We start from the raw sequence: 21,754 nt of genomic DNA, 5'->3' as shown, positions 1-21,754 counted from the left end.
CCTCAGGCAGACGGTCAGAGAAAGCGTACTATTCAAACGTTAGAAGACATGCTACGTACATGTGCTATCGATTTGGGTGGTAGTTGGGATAAGAACCTACCACTAATCGAATTCTCCTACGACAATAGCTACCATACCAGCATTAAGGCTGCGCCTTTCGAGGCATTATACGGTAGAAAGTGTAGAGCGACCGTCTATTGGGCGAAAGTCGGAGATGTCCAATTATCCGGACCAGGGATAGTGTTCGAAACGATGAACAAGATTGTTCAGATTCGTGACCATCTCAAAGTTCCCGAAATAGGCAGAAGAATTACGCAGACCCAAAAGCGTAAAGCTTTTCACTACGAGGTAGGTGAAAAGGTGCTACTAAAAGTATCACCCTGGAAGGGAGTGATGCGCTTCGGTAAGAAGGGCAAACTGAGCCCGAGATACATAGGACCTTTCGAGGTTATCAAACGTGTCGGATCAGTTGCCTATAAGCTAAACTTACCAGAAGAGCTCAATGGAATTCACAATGTGTTCCACATCTGCAATCTAAAGAAGTGCTTCGCTGATGAATCATTGGTGATCTCACACACAGATGTGCATATAGATGAGAGCTTAAAATTTTTGGAAAAACCTTTGTCGATTGAAGATCGACAGGTGAAGAAGCTTCGCAGAGAGCACGTACCGATTGTAAAAGTCAAATGGGATGCTCGTAGAGGTCCTGAATATACGTGGGAAGTCGAAGCTACAATGAAAGAAAAATACCCCTATTTATTTGAGTAAATCTCGGGTCGAGATTTATTTTAAGGGGGTGAGGATGTAACACCTCGAATTTTTGTGTCCAATGATGTGTTAACACGTGTCATTTGTTTACACGTAGCATCTATAATAAATAAAGGACTAATGTTGACAAACCTTGAAAGTATATAAATTCGAGGGTTATAAATGTCAAACAGAGATAAATATACTGTATAGTATCCCTAAACGATGCTCGTACCTTCAAACGAATAAATCACGGATCGTACGGAAGCGGAACGCAGAAGAAAGTGAGAAATTACAAGCTACAGGGGTTAACTGTGCCAACATGTTTAATTATACCTCTGAGTGACCATTCAACGAACCCGAGGCTTCGTAACAATAAAATACGCTCACTAGAATATGATATATAAATCTCGCGAAGTTCCGTTTTAAAACGAGAAAGTTATGATCAAATCCGTGTACGAGGGGTTAAAAGCGTCAATAATAAAAGTTAAGACCTTTCAGATAATATTGAAAATAACCAGAGGACTTAATAATTCACATAAATAACGCGAGGCCCTTAATCGTAAATAACCGAGGGCCAATTCGCAAAGTTACCCCTTCGGTTCCGAAAGGTCAGGTTATTAATTACAAAGATTCGGTAATCATTGCGAAAGATTTGGCAAGATTCTGATCATGATTACAAAGGATTTAAAAATCCTGAAAACATAACCTAACGCGACCCGCGTAAGGTTTCAAGGTAAGTTGAGGCGGGCCGCGAGCCTCCTCTTAAACGCGCCTGGTTAGTAAACTTCAGGCGACCCGCGTACAAAGTGCCTGGTTCCCCCATGCGGGCCGCGTCAGGCGCCCAGATGCAGAAACATGCTTAACTTGGCTGTTCAGCCTTCCAAGAGCCATGATCTGCATTTAAACACCTCCAAATGACCCCTAAACGACCCCTAACACTAAGGACAAGTGTTGATCAGTTGTGGTGTGTGCTAGACTTTGTTGTCAATCAATTGTGGTGCTTGAAACCACTATATAAAGCCTAAGTTGCAACCATAAGTTCACACCCCATCATCTGCATCATTTGGTCATTTCTGGAGCTCCAACTTCCTCTCAAGTGGTCACATTTGGTGCATAGGACCTCAGTAAGTGTTCCACTCCTTTCCCATTTGAGCTTTAACTTAGTTTTAGCGTAAAAGTCGATCCGTCGTAACTAACGGTCGACTTAGCGATAACTCACAAATGATTCAGTGAATTGTCGAATCAAGAATGGTTATTTGTTGGTAATTATGTGGGTAATAAACCTCTAAAAGGGTTCCCACTGATCACCACTCTAACTATGTCAAATGTCGAGTCAAACGTGCACCCAAAAAGTCAACAGAATGTCGTTTTGGCGAATCTTGCATAATCTGTAATGTATATACTATGGAACCTGTTTTGATGATCATAAAACATGATATTAAGTATATAAACTTGTTTGCGCTCGTTTGAATCGACCATTTGCTATATTAACCCGGTTCGGAGCCGAATGTCGCAAAAGTTTGACTTTTGCATTGACTTCAGTTCTGACCCGTTTTAGTGAAGTATAGATATGCCTTAGGACTCTCTTAGGACCAGGTCACGTGATGGTATAACCCTCTGTGACCGGTTCATCGTTTGTCCGAGTCTTTTACGCATTTCCGGTAATCGCCTAAAAGTTGACCGTAACGCCCTTTTTAAAATTAAAACGAGTATTTCGGACACGTGAACGGACCAAAACCTTGCTTGTTAAATTATAAGCATGTCCTTAAAGTTTCACGTCAATCCGAGGCCTAGAATGAGAGTTATGCTAAAAGGCGCACTTTTAAGAAAGTTTTGTAATTAACGGCGCAATTAGCATAACGCCCATCTAACCCAAGTCTTCGTCACCAAAACTTTTACCCACTGTGGTAAAATAATATTTTGAGAATTTTAAAGATTTTTAATAATTTTTACCTTGCTCATAACCTGCGGTTATGGCTACGGTTCGGTTAATACCGAATATGCCCTTTTTGGCCAAAACGGGAGTTCTACAAGGTCTTTTGACCCGATTCCAGTTGCTACTGGTTTTAAATAATAAATAAAGTATTTTAAGCTTTATAAGCTGTTCGGGAAACTCAGATTTCCTATAGAACTCGAAAAGCTCTTTAAAAGTCTTTAAAATGACCGAAAAACCCCTACGGGGCATAATGTTAACTTAAACTTGTTACGGGCATCACGGAAGGTATCCTAATGATACCGCAACCTCTTTAAGGTATATTGACTTAGGAAGCAAGCGTAGGACTCTCACGGTTACCCGTTACGCCTATTGCGTGCACGGTTCGGCTTATGTAACTAGTTTACATAAATTAGCCGACACGGGTCAAACCATATCATTTCGACCCCGAAATCCAGAATGTGAATTTTAAACCCATATAAAACAAGTCTCCAGACTTGTTGGGTCAGAATCACATTCCATTCACGGTTTTCGCCTTTCCGCGCGATTAAACCATATCTATCTTTTGAACCCAACCGGTCTAGGCTACGGCTAATATAAAGACCCGTTAGGATTCTAATAGGTTATTTTGAAAATCTTCGTTCCAGAATAAGGAGCCCCAGTAAAAGATATCGGTGATTTAATTGATTAAGGAATATACATTGCAAAGGTAAATACTTTTAACTTATTTTCCCTTATACGGGCTTGGGATACGGTATTTTAAATATACCGCTTGGTCGGGTGTAGAAACCTTTTAATCGGAGATGATTAAATTGCATAATCCCGTTTTAATCTGTATTGATTGATAACAAATAACGTTGGGGGTTAATGACCGTGTCCTGGATATCCTTGGCTCATTTTAAAAAGTGAATGGCCACGACGTAAGCACAAGGTGTAGGCAAAACACCTCCTGTTGCATATGTATAACGTATACTCACTCGTGAGAGTATTCTTCTTGTGAGATTATATTTGTGGTGTGTCGATTAATCTTGTCCGGCTTGTATTGTATAATCACCGGCCCTAAATGTTGGACAACCATGTAAATCGGATACAAGATTTTTATTAACAAAATTGTCCCAAGTATAAAAGATTAATTTTGCCTTTGGGCATCTTAATCAACGTGTCAAAATATTTTGTGCCTTGTGCATTCAAATCAATTTTCCCAACTCTTTTCAAAGGAGTCGGTTGAATGTATTTACCAGTGTAAACTGACGTATTTTCCCCAAAAAGATTAAGTGCAGGTACCTAAACGTAAATTGGCTGGTATTAGCTCCCTAGCGTCGTGATAAGTCTCGCAAGCTTGATTGCAGTACCTGATGGAACAATATTTTATTATTATTTTGATCCGATGTGGATATATTCGACTTCTGTAATACAATTGATATTACAACCAGAGGTTGAAGTATATATTTATCTTTAAGCTTCCGCTGTGCATTATATAATTGTGTGGTTTGACTATATTGTTGCCAACATCGTCACGGTAATCCCCCACCGGGCCCACTGGTGAGACACGTGGAAATCGGGGTGTGACATTCATGAAGTTTATAGCCAGCAGTAAGGCCTTGATGCTTCCCCAGGTTCAGCAGCTTTGTGTAAACATCACCAAGGGCAGAGTTAAATTCCTTAGAGTGCAAAAGATAAGTCACAACCTGCTGAAACCCATGCTCGATCAACCACTGATTATCCGCAGTCACCTGACCAACGGAAGCCTTCAACCCCTCCTTTTCTTCACGAAAAGCCTGCTGCTGGACAGATAAGGCCTCTCGATCAGCCTTCAATTTCAACAAATTTGCTTCAAAACTTTTCCTCAGGTCACCCATCTCAATGGCATGCATCCTCTTCAGATCATCAACCTCCTTCTTCCACGCTGCCTCCTTCTCTGCAAACCCAGCCACTTCCTTCTTCATCGATGCTAGGGAAGATTTCATTTTGTCCTTCTTCTTAGAAAAATCCTCATACTCCCGCATCCTTTGGCGAAAGCGTGTAATCCCTTGGGGAAGCATGGCAGCAAGGTTGCAAGTAGTTAAAACCATGCGAGATAACATAAAGTCATCGTCCATCTCAGCAATGGTTTCACGAACAGAGGGAGGAGCAAGATGACTAAGAGCATCCTCACAAACGGCAGCATCCTTGAAGGTATCATCATTCTTCACTTGCCAAGCAGGCACATAAACACCTTCAGGGTCCAACCCTCCAACGTCCCTGCTTGATGATTCTTGAACAGGAGTAACCTTCTTACCTCGAACCTTCTTGCCATGAACAACCAACTCCTTATCTTGTTCAACACCCGCTTCAACCTGATCCTCTGAAACCTCAATATCATCAGTCAAATCCACTGGCTCAGTGGAAGTGGATTGAGGCCCAGCTTTCAGCAAACGACGAGAAGATCGGCGACTTGAAGACTTAGGGGCAGTAGACTTGGTAAAACCCTTAACATTGGCAACATTAGCATAACCCGTGCCCTCAAACCTTTGCTCAGAGGTTCTCACCACAACATTCTCACCCGGAACAGTTGGAGCATCTTCAAAAATAACATCGGACGTATCGTCACTCTTGATGAAGTCCAAAGCAGACATAACTGCCAAAAAACAAACAAAGAAAAATAAGTCACAAACAAAGTAAAGTAAAAAGGCATAAAAGGGGAAAATGCATACCAACGCCATTTCTCATTAACACCGGATCCCGATCGGCTTTAGCCCAAATATTACTAACCCCTAAAAGCACTAACAAATGTTCGGGAAAGGGACGAACCCTCGAAGGGCATCCCCGAATGGCTGAAAGAAAGGCATCGTTCAAATCAGACTCAGAAGGTTCCGGATCATTGAGAACAGCATCCGGACGCCTCCATATCATTTTAAAAGGGATGATAGAATCAGAAACCCAGAAAAATTGATCCTTCCAGGACCCAAGGGTTGTAACCATTGACGAAACAAGGCAAGTATCAACCTTTGTCGCTTCAAAAGTAAACCAATCGCCATTTTTGGCTAAACGAAAAAACCTCCGGAAAAGCAACAGAGATGGATCATAGCCAAGAGCACGACAGAGCACTTCAAAGTGCAAAACCCTAGCCATTCCTTTTGGATGAACTTGCCCAAAAGATACTCGGTAATACTCAAGCAAGTTTAGAACAAAAAGCGAGAAAGGGTAACGAAGATTGGACCATTGAAAATGGCGACAATACAAAGCAATCGAACCTGGAATCGGTTTGTCAATAGAAACATCACAAGAAGGGGCGGTGGGATTAAACTTTTTATCAATACCATATTCAAGGCAAAACAGGTCTACCTCCTCTTGTGTCAACCGAGAAAATGACCTCGCTAAATCCTTAAGGGCACCCATGATCGAAAAAAGTAAAAGTGAAAATCGAGAAGAAAACTAACCTGAGGAAGGAAAAACTGTGAATGATTGAAGGGAAAATGATGAAGTTTTGTAAATGTAAAAATGAATATAAGAGTAAAGTAAGGGTATTAAAGATAAAAATAAAAATCTCTGCCAATCCTCCGCCTGACACATGTCAAATCAACTGTCAAATCGATTAAATTTCAAAATTCAAAAAAGTAACCGCCTCAAACCCTTCAAGCCTCCAAACAACGAACCCTTGAAGCCTTTAAAAGACATGCATAAAAGTCAGAAGTCTTTGAGCATAATGCCCCAAAAACCTCTGACTTGGGGGGCTGACGACGGGGGTAGCCCAAGGACAAATAAAACTATTAATATGCAAAGAGCTTAAAAGGTTGAAAGGTTCATCGGATGAAAAGCTGTATAATGAGGGAATCGAGGAACAGTAACTAGTCATGTCCCACCAACTCACGCTCACCAACTCGCAAAGTCAGAGCAGGTCTGCACAGGCACACCCTATTAACCAGGGGTCCAAAGCCTTCAACCCCAAAAGGGGAAACCCTCCATAAGCAAACAGGTCTCACTAGTATAGTCCATGCCATTTCGAGAAGTGTCTTCCACTATAAGAAGACAGCTCAATAACACTTCAAAGACATTCCGAAAAGCACAGAGATTCCTTAATCTCTTGTCATTTGAGGAGTTCTTGTCACTTCCAAATAACTCTCCATCATATTCATCTCATTCATTCTATTTGCTTTCTTTTCTGGATCCGAGTCAACCTTGGAGAAAGAACTTCAAAGCAAATAACTCAAACATACTAGTGAACCTCCTTCCACGTTTTGCAAACGTGGAGGGACCCCGCGACCTGCGTTAGGCAAAATCAAACCTTTCAGCCCTTTTGCCTGACCAGTCCAGCTACCATCCTTGGTCCCGTATTTGTTGCATCAACAAATGCCAACTCAAGATGTTTAACTGGAGTTGTTATGATGTATAAATAATTTAAGACAATGTTTTCTATGTTTTACTTGTTACTATTATGATCAGGGGCGGACTTAGAATATTAGTAGGGGTAGCACGGGCTACCCCTCAACCCCGTCTCTGTAGTGTAAAAATACCTCTTAACTTCGTTTTCGTAGTGTAAAATACCCCTCAACTTCGTCTCCGTTATGATGTATGCCTTTTTAAGGCAATGTTGGATGTTTATGACTATGTTTATGTTACTGACAATGTTGTTTTTGTTGGGCCAAACTACACCAATAAAAGTTAAAGTCACACTTTCATTTTATGTTATGCAGGATTGCATTGCAGGAAGTGGCCACGAATTGCACCAATTGTTTCTATTTTGTCAAACAATAAAAAGTCAAACAATACATAACTATATCATTAAAAAGTCAAACATAACATCAGGCAAATAAAAGTGAAGCATTACAAACTTATTTACAGTGATAATCATTCATATCTTATATTTGTATTTTAATATATAAAAATACACTATAAGAAAAAACCTCTATAGGGACGCCACTTATAGGGATAACACAGGTCCTCTCTATAGATTACCCTATAGAGACGATATGTCGTTTTTATAGGGTTTTCGTGCTTTTTAAAATAGGTTACCTTATAAGGACGACATATCCTCTCTATAAGGTGAAAATATATATATTTTTTTTTTGCTTTTTTTTTATTCTCTAGTTTGTTGAATTAGAAACTTTAAAAGAACGTTTTAACCTATAGAGAAGACATGTTGTCTCTATAACTCTGAATATTTTTCTTTTAATTTTATTTTATTAATGATTAATATGTATGAAAATTAAAAAAAAAATAAAACTAAAAAATAAAGTTTAACTTATAGAGACGACAGTCGTCTCTAAAAAGTTTGACTAGTCAAAAATAATTTTAATTTAGGCGGCAAAATTTCTCACCATTCCAAATTTGAGTTGGAAAAAAAAGGTCTAACATATAGAGACGATATGTCGTCTCTTTAGGGAAAAATAATTTTGTTTTGTTTTTTTAGTTTTGATTAATAAATAATTAAAAATAAAAAAAGTTATTTGCATATAGAAATGACATGTCGTCTTTAAAATGTTTGAAATAAAAAATCTAAAAAGTAAATAAACAAACCTATAGAAAGGACATATCGCCGAAAAAAGATGAACGCACAGGAAAAAAATCATGGGTCCGTCACTGACATTCACACCATTAAAAATGTGTTGTGGGGGACTTTGGGGGAAACATGGTATTATTTAAGGTGGCTCCAAATGATTCATTTAATTAAATATAAAAAATTTACCAAACTCGCCCACGCTCCCAACTCAAACCAAGCCTCCGCGCCACGCCCACTCTAGCGCCCCTCCGTGGTAGTGTCGCGCCCCACGCTCTGTTAAGGTGGCATGGTTGGCCACAACACATAGCCTTAGACTACCCACTATGGTGACCAAATTGCACAAACGGTTGCCACTTGGCAAATAAGACAAAATTGTAGGAAATTATTTTAATTAAATAATTGAAATTTATGGACAACAAGGTTGGTATGACAACCAATGGTTGCAACCAACAACCAACATAATATTAATTCTTTATTCTTTTTTATATTATTTAACTTCTATTTCTTTATAATATTTAATTCTTTTTCCTTTTTTTTATTATTTAACTTCTATTTCTTTATATAATAAAATACTAGTTTAGGTTGAGTTGTGATAGTGGGTGAAAAATTGGATTGGGTTGGGTTGTGTAGGTGGAAGAAAGAGAAATTAGTATTTTAATAAAAGATTGAGTTGGGCTGGGTTGTGATAGTGGATAGTCTTACGCGTTAAAAAAAATGTTTACCAACGTATGCTTACCAGAGTCAATCAACAAAAGGTAGATCAACTTCAATGCATGACATATTGTGATCCAGAATCAGAAATCCACTTATTTGAACATGTGACGTTGCCAAATAATTTGAAGGTTGCATTAGCAAATGCTGCAGGTTGCGTCCGATTGACTTCCACAACTTAAAAGTACATCCACTCATATTTGATTTGATATAATTTGAACATTCTAGAATTCTAGAATTAGTGTAAGTTTTAACCTTTAATAAGCTATTTTTTCATGTTTTTATATGTCTATGTGGCATATATTCATGTTTTTCTTAATGTAGGACATGTTTTTTATACCCATTTTTGGGTGGTGTTTTTCTCCGAGAACTAGAAAAATGAGTAAATGATGAGACCCATGCACTTTTAATATATATAATATATAGAGAGAGAATAAGTGGTGTAAATGTGTGGTTAAAAATTAAAAATGTGGTGATGATGTGACAATGTTTTTATGTGTTTTCTTATTGGGTGGGTTTTTGATGTTTTTGAAGGGTGAGTGTTTTTCTAATGTGGCAGCTGACTGGACATGTTTTTAGGTGTTTTTAGTGGGTCTTATTGTGGATGCTCTTAAAAAACTAGGGTGTGTTAATTTAATTCGTGAAATTCAATGTGCAGAGGATATGTACTTGATTTGGCTTAAACGGTTATACATTATTTATCGCCTTTTATGTTAATATTATTATTATTGCGTAGTAACCCGCGAAGCCCAACGCGTTGTAGTTCATACTACACTAGGTTGTGGGCTTGTAGAGACAACCCCTAACTGGGCCAGACCTATTGAGGTTAGAGTTTCCCATGTCTACTATATAAGGAGGTCTCCACCTCCTCATTAAGGCATGGATATGTGTCAAACACACTTTTGTAGCTGGAAACAGGGGATTCTTCCTCTACCGGCCGTCTCTACGTTCCCCACGTTTCTCTCTTCTTGTTTGCAGGTCTAGGATGAAGCGGAGAAGACGAGGTGTGACCATTCATCACCGTAGAAGTACCTACCCGCTTGGGTTCACTCTTTTACACAATGAAAATTTGAATACGAATTATAACGATAGTATTTCATTTAAGAATAGAACTCGAATAAATAAGTTTCTTACGATTATGTTTATACAATTAGCCTTTCAAAAAGAATATGTCAAGCAGCCTTTTTTTAATTACTTTGACTAATTCATACAATTAACATTTAACAATATCTTTAATGTTTTAATCTAATAAAACCAAAACAAGTTGTAATATTCAAAGTGAAAAACAGAAAACGTAACTATTTGGCTGTCTCACTATATATCACCCCCTTTGCCCTCCAAAAGAGAAAAATTGAAAATGTTTAAGAAACTAATGGCATCAAGTTACATTGTAGTAGCTGTTACTACCCATTTGAAATGGGCATGGGACATGTTACTCTACCTATGTTTCTTCCATCACTGCATGCCACTTGATGTTCCAGTATATGGTCAAGATCCAGCTTGTGTGAGCATGTTACACCAGAACAAGAGCTATGGGGATGAACCGGTAGACTGTGCGGTATGCCTGTCAAAGATCGAAGAAGACGATGAGATTGAAGTGCTGAGATGTGACCATCTCTTTCACAAGAGCTGCATGGACCGTTGTGTCGAATATAGGCACACCAGATGCCCCTTGTGCCGCGATGTTCTAGCTGGACCTCGAAAGGTTTGTGTTCTCGGCCGTGAAGTGTTGTATTTCAGTTTCTCTTCAAACGGGTCAACTGATGATGATTGTGATGGGTGGTGGATTCGGTGAATAATGAATTGAAATATGTTACTTTTTTTACTTCATTTATAAGAATATATATATATGTATGCAGTATGTATATATACAGTTTGATTAAAAGATTGGCAACATAACTTGCCTTGTAGTATTGACACCCAAAATGAATAATATTAATAATTTAATATCGACCTTGGATTTTGAGAGTTTTATCATTTGACACGTAGTTCCTTGAACTTCATTCAATCCTTTGGTGGTTTCATCAGGATGAAATTGTCCTGAAAAGTCTAGGTAGTGTTTATTTCATAAAATGGAATGAAATCTGGTGGTTGATTAGTTTGTTTGTGATATAAGAAACGCATATGTATGTAAACAGTTCGTAATTATATGAATCAGAGATATCTTTGTTTCTAATGGAGTTGCAATAGGACAAAAAATTGATAATTGTACTACCTACTAGCTACTAGAGTTATGCGCTGTCCGCGTTGCAGGGCGCTAAACCGAATATTTCTTAGTTTAATAACGTGTACGCCTTTATGTCGGTTAGTTATACATGCTACCTATAACACGATATCAAAAAAGATACATCAAGTTAACCAATTAAAGAAGGGTTATTGGATTTTAATAATCCAAAGTTTCACCAGTTTGCCGATAATAATCCCAACTTAAAAATTTCCCTCTAACAATCCCAACTTGTAAGATTTTGGCCCCCACCGATCCTTTTCTAACTGGGTTATAACCCAGTTAGTTTTTGCTGATGTGGACGCAGACATGGACGCAGATGTGACACACAACTTTAGTATTTATTGACGTGGACAATGATTTAGCACTCTTATCAGCACCTCACCTCCACTCACCACCACCACCATGATCTGTGTATTTTGGGTATATCTTATTTTACACTAACTATATAATAAATGCATTAATTCTAGTATATATCCTGTATTTTATTTTAGTTTTCATATTTTGTAGATTCTATATATATAATAAGTTAAATAATTAAATTAGGATATCTAAATTAAAAAAAAAGAGTGCACGTGTGTTTGTGAAAATAGAAAAATGTGAAAAAAGTTTTTAAACCCTAATTATTATACATATACATGCAGATATTGAGGGGATACACGAGAATATATTGGGCAGACACATCACTTTGGGTCAATTTGAAAGTACCAAATTAAAAGAAAAAAAAAAAGAAACCATTAGGAGGGCTTGGTTCAAGTTTGGGTCCATATTGAATTAAAAGTCTTAACATATCAAAGGAAGGGGGCTTTGGAGTTTTAAAAAGGAAGTCGGCTAAATTGGTTTTTAAGGATCGAGCTTTTCATATGATAGGGAGGACTTTCAATTCGCAGCCGTCATCATCGAACTCAAGGACGAATTTAGTGATTCCATCTCATCTTCGAAGCCAATCCATGAAGTCTAACTTAAGCGGGATGACAACCGATGTTGTGAAGACTACTATGAGCGGCTAAATCTTTCGGTGACTTCCGCTCGGATGAATGTGTACGCGGTTTGACATAATTATTTGTTTTTCTGATTCTTGTAAACTAGTATAACTTGACTACTTGTGTTGGTTTATTGATAAACGTTTCTTGTGTTTGAATTACTTGTCGTTTATTAAGCGTATTGGCAACTTTCTTGCGTTGTTAGCGGGTTGGTAAATCGGTGGGTAGTTGATACAATTAAACGGGTTGTTAAGTTGAATGGTGAATATTAAAAACTATCCTTAACAATTATTCAAAACCGTTAATTCCAAGGCCATGTCTATGTGGTGTTTTGAATCAGTAAACAGATTTTTATGTTAAAACGGGTATTCGGGATTCCGGGTGGAGGTTACTGCTTCTCATCTTGATAACACTTTTCGTGACAATCGTGTTTTCTTTTAAATCAAACAAACAAACCCCCGAATTAGATAGTTAGATAATTCTAGTTTTTAATTAATTTCTTTAACACTGACCACTAATTCCCCGTGGATACGATACCCTACTTACGCTATCTGCGTAGCTTATTTAGGTTTTTGATTGACTCTGACGACAGTCATCAAAATGGCGCCGTTGCCGGGGAATTAGTGCGCTTAGTGTTAGTTAGTTAGTTAGTTGTTCTTGCTTTCTAAAAAAAAAACTAAAAAAAAACCCAAAAATATTTTTTTTTTTGTTTTATCTGTTTGTTCGTGATTTACGTGGGTAGTTGAGTTGTGTTTGTGCAGGATGACAGATCTTACTATATTTTGCGGCTCTTCTACATGCAAGTTGTGTGGGGAACCACTTCACCCGTGTATCGGTTGCCACGAGGCCCAATTTAGACGGGGAAAAGCGAAATTGGAAGAACCACCGATGCCTTGCTATGAGAATTCTTCCTATCTACCATATTTCTACAATTCTGATACAATAGTGGAGGATGGTTATTACTCTGACGGATGGGATCGGGACGAGGATGCTTATTATGAGCCAAGGATGGATGGACGATGTTTCTGTTGCGGTCGTGATCATACTTATGATTATGATGATGTGTGCGCGGTGTATTTGGAAAATCCGGAGTATTGGAATAAAAAAAATGATGGATGCGAACATCTCAAGACCGTATCAGGGATACCGACAGTATCATCCCGAGGAATATTCTGAGCCCGAGGGTGTCTATACTTATCAGACCGAGGAGGAGAAAAAGCTTGCGATGTTGGAAGCGAGTTTGTCCAAACTCGAGCAATATTTATCAGCACCCAACCTTTCTGATGAAGATCGAATCAGCTGTTTAGTTTCCAAGTGTCAAAAGCTAAAAATGAAGATAGAATTTGAAGAGCGTCTTTCACCATTACCTGATGATATTAGAGATTATTCTCACATGGAGGAGGAGGTTGTGGAGGATAATACCACACCAATGAATCCTTTATCTGATGAAGAGTCACTGGTGGATCAGATGGTGTGTGAGGATGATGAGGCAGAGCAGTCTGATGGGATGAATGTGTGTACCGAACCCCTTCCCATATCAATCATTCAAATTAACAAGTGTGGGGAAGAGGGTTCGAGGAAGAAGAGGAAAAGGGAGAAGCTACAAGACATCGGTGTATATCTCGTGAAGTGGATCAGCCAAACCTGCAGGTGCTTTCTAAACATGCCAATTATACTGACGAGCTTATGGAGATGGCATGTAAAATTTCGGGCATTCATTGGAAATACAAGGGGTAAATGTGCATTGAAACCACCGTAGCGCATATCAGATACGATCTGGCTGAAGATCTAAAACTTAGCGCTCTCGGGAGGCAGCCCGAGGATGTAGAGTATTGTATTTTTGTTTTGTTTTGTGTTGTGTTGCGTGTGTGTTCTTGCAGGTTTTAATTATCTTCACGGATGCGTTTACCCAAGTGTGGGGAAGTCTGAGGAGGTGACGATCACTTTTGTCCATACTCAATCTCCATTTGGACGAAAGTGATTCGAATAATTTCAAGTCAAGTGTCCGTGTTGAAGCAGCCGCGAATGAAATGCTATACGGTTGTGGTGGAACAAGGCACATAGGAATTCAACTGCGTCAAATCAGGGGAGTCTGTTACATTTACCTTTGTATATTTATTTATATTGGTAGTTGTGTCGTAGATAGTTTCTCGCTCCATTGAGGACAATGAAGGAAATAAGTGTGGGGAGGGGAGACTAGCGTCTAGTGTCTGTCTCGTGTCAGTCATGTCAGGTGTGTCAGTCGTGTGTTAAAAAAAATGAAAAAAAAATCTTAAAAAAACATTGAAAAAATAGAAAATGTTTCGAGAAAGTTTTTGCACAAAATGGAAGATGATAGGTATAATTAGATCATTGGCATTTGATTACTATATATATAAGATAATGAACGGTCGGCCACGCGTCTAATTTAGGATATGTGGGTAGGCCCAGCCGGTTGAAGAGTTTCTTAGGATCGATATAATATACTTTAAATTAGGAATCTTGTGGGTTCTCGCCTTAGAAGCTGTGATAAAACGGAAACTGTAGAGAGTATAAGGGGTACGTCATAAATAAAAAACTTATAAGTTTTTCCGATTAAATTGGCACACCTGTTTCTTTTTGTGAAAACAAATCCGAAACAGTGTGGCGCCTGAAAAAAAAAAAAAACATTCCATCCATTCCATTCGTCTGAGCACATGTAAAAAAAAAAAGAAAAAGAAAAAAAAAAGACGTGAAGTTTATGGCATTAACCATGGGGATGGTGACTCGTATGGCGTATGTCCGCTAAACTGATCGTATACAAAAGCATGCAAAGCTCACAATATCATCCATCTATCCATCAAAAGTTTAATCGGAATAACATAAGGGTTTTTTATATAAGACGGTAGATTATAAATCTTTTAATCTCATAAGCTTGAAACGGGAGTAGGTGGAGTCGTAGTCATTTGAGTGTGGGATCCATAGATGACTATAAATTACTTGAACTTAAATGAATCGTGAATAAGGGCTTGGAAGCTGGCGGTTGGGTTTAAGTGGACCGTATACCTGCAATCCTGGTTAATGTGTGGTTTGACTTGTTAAATAAATTAAATGAATATATTGAATGCCGATGTTTCTGATTATGATTCCATTGCAAATAATTTTTTCGGGACGAAAAAAGATAAGTGTGGGGATTTGATCTGTGTATTTTGGGTATATCTTATTTTACACTAACTATATAATAAATGCATTAATTCTAGTATATATCCTGTATTTTATTTTAGTTTTCATATTTTGTAGATTCTATATATATAATAAGTTAAATAATTAAATTACGATATCTAAATTAAAAAAAAAAGAGTGCACGTGTGTTTGTGAAAATAGAAAAATGTGAAAAAAGTTTTTAAACCCTAATTATTATACATATACATGCAGATATTGAGGGGATACACGAGAATATATTGGGCAGACACATCACTTTGGGTCAATTTGAAAGTACCAAATTAAAAGAAAAAAAAAAGAAACCATTAGGAGGGCTTGGTTCAAGTTTGGGTCCATATTGAATTAAAAGTCTTAACATATCAAAGGAAGGGGGCTTTGGAGTTTTAAAAAGGAAGTCGGCTAAATTGGTTTTTAAGGATCGAGCTTTTCATATGATAGGGAGGACTTTCAATTCGCAGCCGTCATCATCGAACTCAAGGACGAATTTAGTGATTCCATCTCATCTTCGAAGCCAATCCATGAAGTCTAACTTAAGCGGGATGACAACCGATGTTGTGAAGACTACTATGAGCGGCTAAATCTTTCGGTGACTTCCGCCCGGATGAATGTTTACGCGGTTTGACATAATTATTTGTTTTTCTGATTCTTGTAAACTAGTATAACTTGACTACTTGTGTTGGTTTATTGATAAACGTTTCTTGTGTTTGAATTACTTGTCGTTTATTAAGCGTATTGGCAACTTTCTTGCGTTGTTAGCGGGTTGGTAAATCGGTGGGTAGTTGATACAATTAAACGGGTTGTTAAGTTGAATGGTGAATATTAAAAACTATCCTTAACAATTATTCAAAACCATTAATTCCAAGGCCATGTCTATGTGGTGTTTTGAATCAGTAAACAGATTTTTATGTTAAAACGGGTATTCGGGATTCCGGGTGGAGGTTACTGCTTCTCATCTTGATAACACTTTTCGTGACAATCGTGTTTTCTTTTAAATCAAACAAACAAACCCCCGAATTAGATAGTTAGATAATTCTAGTTTTTAATTAATTTCTTTAACACTGACCACTAATTCCCCGTGGATACGATACCCTACTTACGCTATCTACGTAGCTTATTTAGGTTTTTGATTGACTCTGACGACAGTCATCACACCACCCTCAACCACCACCACGATCATCTCCACCACCCACAACCACTGCCATCAAAAACTAACCCAGTTAGAAAAAAAATCATATCAATATCCACATCATCATCCACATAATCATGCAGCTCATTTTTTACACATCAGCATCCACATCAGCGTCCACGTCATCAAAAACTAACCCAGTTAGAAAAGGTTCGATAGGGGCCAAAATCTTACAAGTTGGGATTCTTAGAGGGAATTTTGAAGTTGGGATTATTATCGGCCAACTGATGAAACTTTGGATTATTAAAATCCAATAACCCATTAAAGAAAAACAGCACCATAGTTATGATAAAAAATAACTAAAACGATGGCAAACGTGTAATTTAGAGTTGGGGGCAAAAGAATAATTTGTCTGGACCAATTAGCGAGTGCTAGGCAGCTGTTTGGCACGACTAAAAACAAAACTGAGTCAATCAAGTAAAATAAAACACTACCATGGTTTTGGCAAAAAAAAAACATGGCAAGATTGCAATTTTTTGCTGAGGTAAAATCATAATTTTATAATGGAGGTAAAATAATATTTTTAACTGAGGGTAAACCATTTTTTTAAATTTTAAATTGGGGGCAAAATCGTAATTTTTTAACTGCGGGCAAAATCGTAATTTTTAGCTTGGGGCAAAACCAAAGTTTTATTTTGAACTGGTGGCCAAATCGTAATTTTAAACTGGGAACCAAATCGTAATTTGGCAGGACTCTAGCTGGGGGCAAAACCATAATTTTATTTGAACTTGGGGCAAAATCGTATTTTTTTTACTGAGGGCAAAATCGTAAATTTAAGCAGGAGGCAAAACCAAAATTTAATTTTGAACTGGGGACAAAATCATAATTTAAACTTAGAATAAAATTGTAATTTGACAGAACCTATAAATAACTATTATATGAAAAAAAAAAAAAAAAAAAAAAAAAGCCAACCAAAGTGGCCACCACTTTTAGCCAATCACATGCTTTCATTATTCCCAATTGTAAATGTAAATGTAAATAAGGAATCAGTAGGTAAGAGAAATAATAAAAAAGCCGTTAGCATATTATATGTATATAAAAATTTCAAAAATGTAGCCTGTAAATTATGTAGGATACTTTGAAGTCTATGGATACTTCGAAAAAGGTCAAGAGAATAAACAAAATCTTGCACCTCAATGTCACTTTCAATAGGCTGCTGTTCTTGATAAAAGGTGGGTCAAAAGTGGTTATAAAGGCTCTTATCAGTTGTTGATCCATTGGACCATTGGCATGGGTTAGCCCATATTGAAGCTACATGGGAGGACTACCAAGTGTTAAAATATTAATTCAATAGCAAACATTTTGTGGTTGATATCTAACTTGATATGTTTTATATACTTGTTTTGTATGTCGAGAGACTAATGTTGCTGTACTGAAAAGTTGAGAGACTCGTAGCGATTCATTGAAGCTAGGGAGGACTAATCATGCTTATTTAGCACTTGGAAGGGCTGCTTGAGCTTTTAACTTGAGAGTTTCACATATATATGTGGTTTGTGGTTTCTGAGAGAAAAAACGATCGATCTCCCAGTTTAGGGTTCTCACAGTTTGTTTCGTCTACATCGTTCTATAGAAGTTTGAGTAATATAGTTTATGGTTTTAGTTTAAGTTTTATCATTCTTTGTGTGTGTAAGAATTCTCATCTTGTTGATGAGAATTCAAATTAGATCTGTGAGATGGTTTTCATGAGGATCTTCTTTCGTTTTTTTTTTGTATTCAAGTTCTTTGATTGGTTTTACATCAAAATCTTTGAAAAGTATCCAATATTTTGACACCAAGATTTCCGATTACGGTTAAGCACTTAAGCCTTTAAAGAGAGTGGAGTATTGCTTCGTTGTATGTTGTTTGTTACAAGTTTAGGGGCTAATTTGTAATTGTCATAACTATAGGGGTCAGTATGTGATATGCAGAACTATGAGGATTGATTTGTAAGCAGGTGTAACTAGTTGTACCTACGGCATATATGAGTTGGTTAAGCAATAAACGACCTAGTTTTGAGCTGTTGATTCGTAACAATGATTTATCTACTTATATACACGAGAAACTTATGAATTTTCCAATTTCATGGTACTGGATTACTCAGATTTATACATTGAAAGGTTTATAAAAAAGTTGAAGTGACCAGTTTAAAGGGCATTTTCCAACACATCAGCATCATAATGCTCCTTTAAAAAATGTGTAATAGTTAACGCCCCTTAATACCCTTTCAATCACTACTTTTTGTTCTCTCCATTAGGCATTATACTAGAAACACTCATCTCTCTTCATGCCCCTATAATGCCTATGGAGACGGCGTTTAGGGCGTTATCAAGCCACTTCACGCCCCTATAATATCTTGTTACACATGAAGTTATTATAGATATAAAATGAAAGGTTCATATTTCATAGATCAGTTAATAGAAGACTTGTTATATTCAAAAAGTCGTTATAGATGTTCACAAAACTTTTGTATTGAATAAAAGCTTAATATGATGACTTATTGGTCAAAGAGTTATGGTGGAGTACACTACTGACCGTGAAATGTTTCTCTTTTTAACACTGGTTCTCTTATCATTTTCAACATACCAAAATTATTAATAACTCATGTTTTAAATAAGACTTTTCTTCAACGTGAGGGCTTCGTATCTTATTTCTTAATTTAAAAAATTAACTAGAAAAAATATATGTGTTATGAATATATTTATTATTAATGTGGTTATCAACACCAAAAATAGATTAGCTTTCTCTCCAAGTTTTGTACACCTATATATATCACTATTGTATCTCATTGTAAATCATACCTATCAATGAAATATTAGTTCTTTTCTCCCTATAATTCTTCTCATATTCTTGTGTTAATAGGCTAGTTTTACAACACGTTATCAGCACGACAGTGCTCTGTCCAAAACCCTAACCCCAACCTTATTGTTACGCGTCGTACCCAATACCATTCTTGAATTTACAAGAGAAACATGGAGTGTTCTTGTGAAGGTTTTTGTTTCCACTAGTCACGGAAAGAAGAAGATAGTGGTTTGTCGCTTCTACGGTGTTGTTGGTTACCTCCTGTCATTCGAATGATATTTAAGGTACGTATATAATAATTCTTTCTACATGTAAGCAAATTAAATATATGATTGGTATTGGTCGGGTTCTAGTGGGACGATGACAATTAAAGTTAAACTATTCAGAAGTTTAACTGTGAAAGGTGTATTGGATTGGTTGGTCGGTTTCTTTGTATTTTAACTCATTCAAACTTTATTTAAAAGTAAAACTATGAAAGTAAGAATACATGTGATACTCGTGTGCTTATTAAAAGGGATTAAAAGCCTGAAACGAATTGGGTATTAAAGTAAGGCATAGTCTATACTTTGATTAGATCGCTTATATATTCCATAACTAGCTACCAAATATTAAGATATCACAACTTCATATAAATTATTAAATATCTTTTTTTTAAAGGCAAATTATTAAATATCTTTTACTTGTTTATTTAGATAAGGTTATACCATTTGTTAATTGAATAATTAATTGACAAAATCACGGACCGAGATTGGAAAATAGTCGGTTAAAAGTTACCTAAAAGTGTGGATTTTCTTTTCATACAGCAAAATTTTCCTTCTTTGTTAAATTAAGGACATGTGTATATGATATGTTTTTATTATAATGTTATTATTATATTATTTGACTTTATCAAATTCGATAAGTTGAATTGTGATTTCGATAAGTTTTAAGATTTTAAATTTACGATCTTTTGTGTGATATATGGTATACTTAATTTTATTTCTAATTTGGAATTTTCTAAATTTAGTGTCAAACCTTTTTTCACATGGATTATGGTACGATTTTAATATTATTAATTAATTTATCTTTATATTGTATCAGTTGGAATGTGTATATATTTCTATCATATATCGTAGTTGGAATGTGTATCATATATCCTAAGATATCATCATAATTATTTGTTATTTTCTACAATATATGAAACGTGTGAAACATGTACGTTAATTGCAAATTAACTTTACATTGAAAATTTGAGATTATTTGTTACTACAGAAAAAAAAACGTATTTGATTATATGTTATTTAAACATCATATGTTGAGGATTTGAATGAGATATTTGTTTAAGTTTCAAATTAAGTGACATATTACGTGAGATATACTTACGATTGACTATACGTAAATTATATATATTTGGATATTATTAATGAATATAATATCTTATCTTATCTCATGAAGTCTTAGTATAACTTGTTTAATAAATCTTATAATGTCATAAATTATTTTACTTTGTGTACATCTTCTATTCTATATGTTATGTTTATTATATAGATGGTATTTAATGGAACAATTAAAACAAAGTTGTGGTTTACTATCAATCTTATGTAAGAGCATAGATATGCTACGACATGACACACGAAGCGTCATACTCCTTAATGCTCGTTCAAGTTATAAAAGTTGTAAGATGTTAGACCAATAAATCTTACATGATCTGGACATGGAAATACTTCTTAGTGATGCTATGTGAAAAGAATTTATTTATAAAGAAAACTTGCTAAAAGTTTTTCCATTTGCCATGCATGAGATATGCTCATAAAGTAGCAGTATTGTTAAAACCATGAAAGGCTTGAAATGATTTTACATCTATATGGTTGGCTTAGAAAATAATGAAAAACCATGAAACTTTGTTTGGTAACCGGATAAAAATTTCCATTTATCACATATGGGATATGCTCTTGAAGTTGCAATATCATTAAGAGAGTATGAAAGATTGAAATGATTTTATATTCATGTGACCAAGTAAATAATGGAAAGATATGAAGCTTTTTCGGTTACTCCATTCACTTAAGTGAATGTGATTGTATAACTATCATTTAAAATGTTGTGTGAAACTTGTAATGAGGTCAAACTATCAGAAAATGTAAGATAGCCCAGTTAATAGTGAGACTGACTATTAATATTGTAATGATATGCATAATGAGATCGACCACTAGAAGTGGAAATATAAGGGAGTGATAATATGTGAATAATATTTGGAAATAATGAAAGCGATATAACATAATAGTACGAGATGATAATAAATTATTCTTTCATATTTTCGTCCTATAATGAATAAGCATAAGTGAAAGCATTACATATACGATCATAAATCAAAAGTTTATGGATCATGATTATTTAATTGGCATGACTGGTTGGACCACACCATGTCAATGATGATGTGAAACGTATTGAAGAACTAGAAGATTCTTCAAGTTGGTAATTAGCATGCAATATTTGCTCTCAAGGGAAGTTAAGTATATGCCAATAAAAGTAAGGTGTGAATCACTAAATATTC

The 21,754-nt window shown here is 36.2% G+C and overlaps 1 protein-coding gene across 1 annotated transcript; it reads left to right on the top strand.

Annotated features, from left to right (window-relative positions):
• The first annotated feature begins 10,245 nt into the window (after nt 1–10,245).
• On the top strand, nt 10,246–10,668 carry LOC110870240 (E3 ubiquitin-protein ligase ATL6-like). The gene has a single exon (XM_022119435.1). It carries the CDS (start codon nt 10,246–10,248, stop codon nt 10,666–10,668), a length of 423 nt encoding a protein of 140 aa, XP_021975127.1.
• Nucleotides 10,669–21,754: the final 11,086 nt, after the last annotated feature.

Source organism: Helianthus annuus, chromosome 17, assembly GCF_002127325.2.
Source record: "Helianthus annuus cultivar XRQ/B chromosome 17, HanXRQr2.0-SUNRISE, whole genome shotgun sequence".
Lineage (NCBI taxonomy): Eukaryota > Viridiplantae > Streptophyta > Magnoliopsida > Asterales > Asteraceae > Helianthus > Helianthus annuus.
The sequence above is the reverse complement of the archived record's forward strand: the minus strand, read 5'-3'. Positions and strand labels throughout refer to the sequence as shown.